A 3,067-nucleotide genomic window follows, 5' to 3' on the forward strand; every position below is an offset into this window, starting at 1 on the left:
TATATATATATATATATACACACACACACACACACACACACACACACACACTTTTTTTTTTCCTGTATTAAATTTTACAGTTTCTATAAATCTAGATAAGTTAAAAAGGCAATCTTATGAAATTTAAGAAAAGCCATACTAGTTATTGAAAAAACGTTCATTAAGTATGCATCCTCTGCATTCCTGTCTGCAGTGCACAGAAGTTGGAAACTTGAACAATCATGGCAGTTACAAACTAGTATTTGAAAGCATCCATAGTTTTTTTACCTTTTTCTATTGTGTTGAGCTAGGTGGGGTGATTTGTTGTACAGGTGCTTCTTCCTAAGATATCTTTTTGTACACATGTATTCTCCATTTGACTGGATGTGATTCACTTATCCACTTTATAGAAAATATATGAAGGATTTTCAAATGCATTTATTTTGTGTGTAAAATGAAAATTGTAACTGTTCAACAGATTTATACTCACTTATATAACATTAAATAATCCAAGACAATTACAGACTGAAGATTAATTTCCTCTCATGTATAGCAAACAGGTAGTTCCTTGGAAAATTAGGAGTATATTCCAATTTCAAAAACAAAATAATGCACAAGAGTAATAAAAAAAATCTGTTTTTGTAACTGTAACAATAATCTATAACTAAGCATGCCAACAAATCTGATTAACTTAAAACAAAATTTGTAGACTAATTTTTATGATTTTCCATGAAAAAACTAACATGTAGATATTCAACCATTAATCATCTTTGAAAGAACGTCTCCAATTTTCAAAACTTGTAATCATTGAATTAAAAAAATTTTCCAACCAAGTGTTATATAAAAATAACTATGTTACTAATATTGTTATAATTGAATATATATAAAAAAAAAGGTTTTATCATCCATTAGATTTGCATTTAAAATTGTTAGCTACATTTAAAAGAGAATTGAGCAGTTCTATGGACTCAATTGATTTCGTTATATTTTTAAGACTGACGGTGAAGAAAGATTAAGAACATTAATTTTAACAAATGATGGAACAGAAAATGGTGTTGCAAAGCCAAAATCCATGGTGGTTCATCCAGAAGAAGGGTAAGCTTTTTACAAATAAAGTATTTTCCATCTTTTCTCACTAGTACTATTCAAACAAAGGATTCATTACAGTACATGAGTTTACTTAGAAAAAAATCAAATTATTAACATATATATATATATATATAATTTTTTGTTCAGATTCTTGTGCTTCTGAACTTGAGTTTTACATTTTGTTTTATTTTTAATATTGCTTAAATTTATAGTTCCTATTTTCTTCTACACAGAGTAACACAGTAGTAGCTAGAGAACAATAAAAAAGTCGACAACTTTAAACTGTTTAAAAATAAGTATGATTAAAAATATTGATTTTCTTATATTTTTGATAGAAATCTCAGATTTTTTTTTTTACTTGAATGGCTGTAGATACTACTCAAGCAGTTACAAAAACAATTAATGAAATAAATTTAGTTTTGGTCTCATTATTGCAGTTGTGTAAAAGGCTATTTTTGTTTTATAATTTTATGTATTTTTTAAAATTTCATCATAAACTTCTCCCCACCCCCCAGTGGCACAGTGGTATGTCTGCAGACTTACAATGCTAAAATCTGGGTTTCGATACCTGTAATGTGTAGAGCACAGATAGCCCATTGTGTAGCTTTGTGCTTAATAACAAACAACAAACTTCTCCATCTTTTTCTTTCTAACAATGGTTTTCACTGATTCTGAAAGTTTCCAAAATTCTTTAATAAGAAAAAAAGATTATTTAAAAGTGAATTTGGATTTAGTTTCCAAAATGTTATCTATTAACATGCTTATAAATAAAACTTAAGTTAATAGTTAAGTAATGAATGTTGAGGTGCATTTTATGCTAAATTTGATATTTCTACTCATTTTACGTAGAATGATTTCATTTCTCTTTCTTCAATTTTTATTTAGTAAATTGTTCTGGTTGGATGAAGGTGGTGTTGGTGTTCCTCAAAAACTAGCAAAAGTTGACATGAACGGAGCCAACAGCACAATTCTTGTAAAGGAAGGACTTCATCATTTAGAGGTTCTTGCTGTTGACTTGATAAGCAAGAGACTATACTGGAGTCAAAGTTTCCCAGGGATTGTAAGTTTATCAAAAATCCATTCACAGTTTATTTTCTTTATATGAGTTACAATGCTTGTATTTTTTGGTTTTGTGGTTTTGAATTTTCTGACTGCTTTATAGTTTTATCATAAAGTAATTTAGTTTAGTGAGATTAGCTTCACTATATAAACAGTTTTTCTTTAAGAATTGTTATTTGAACAGGTTTTCCTTGCTGCTATATATATATATATATATATATATATATAAAGTATTTGTTGAAAATAAGTATTAACATTTAGGTAACTTTTTGTGAAGTAGTAGATATGTTTAACCCATTCACCATATACGGCACACTCGCATTTCCCTGCTGGAAACAGACCATACCTTATACAGCGAATCAGCAGTCAATGGATTAAAAGAACCTGCACAATGACTGTCAGAATTGAAAATCAAAAATATATATATTACATTCCTTTTTGCCAGTTGTCAAATTGAAAGTCTTTTAGTTATATTTCTTAATAGTATAAATATATGTATATATACTATGTTGTTGTTGGGTTTAGGATTCTTCTACAGTAGGTGTATGTGACTTATTAATGATAAATTCAAAGATGAATAAATAGAATGCACTTCACTTGTTTTCAAAATAATATATATATTTCGAACAAGTTAATGTATATACAATAAATTCTTCAACACTATAGATAATATGGACATATAATTACTTTAGAATTTCAGTTGACAAGTCAAACAATTTTCTCTATTTCTATTGCACTAGTATTCTCTGTGATTCGCTTACATTTGTGGCACGAGTTACCGTAATCGTTTTGTCTTCTTTCTTTTGAAGATCTTCTGTTCCTTTTGTCAACGTGCACTCAGGCTGATTCAGTTATTTTAGAACCATGCTTTGACTGAATAGAATTATTTTTCTTATTGTATTTTCTACTGTTAGTTTCACTCAACATATTAAATGTTAGG

General features: G+C 28.2%; 1 protein-coding gene across 1 annotated transcript in view; it reads left to right on the plus strand.

Moving 5' to 3' along the window:
- The window catches only part of LOC106459552 (low-density lipoprotein receptor-related protein 2-like), a 248,405-nt gene that overhangs the window by 160,592 nt on the left and 84,746 nt on the right, over positions 1–3,067 (plus strand). The window contains exons 35-36 of the mRNA XM_022386057.1: positions 974–1,074; positions 1,954–2,128. Coding sequence (XP_022241765.1) covers positions 974–1,074; positions 1,954–2,128 — 276 coding nt within the window. The remainder of the gene's footprint in view (positions 1–973; positions 1,075–1,953; positions 2,129–3,067) is intronic.

The sequence above is a fragment of the Limulus polyphemus genome, unplaced genomic scaffold (genome assembly GCF_000517525.1).
Source record: "Limulus polyphemus unplaced genomic scaffold, Limulus_polyphemus-2.1.2 Scaffold626, whole genome shotgun sequence".
NCBI classification, from domain to species: domain Eukaryota; kingdom Metazoa; phylum Arthropoda; class Merostomata; order Xiphosura; family Limulidae; genus Limulus; species Limulus polyphemus.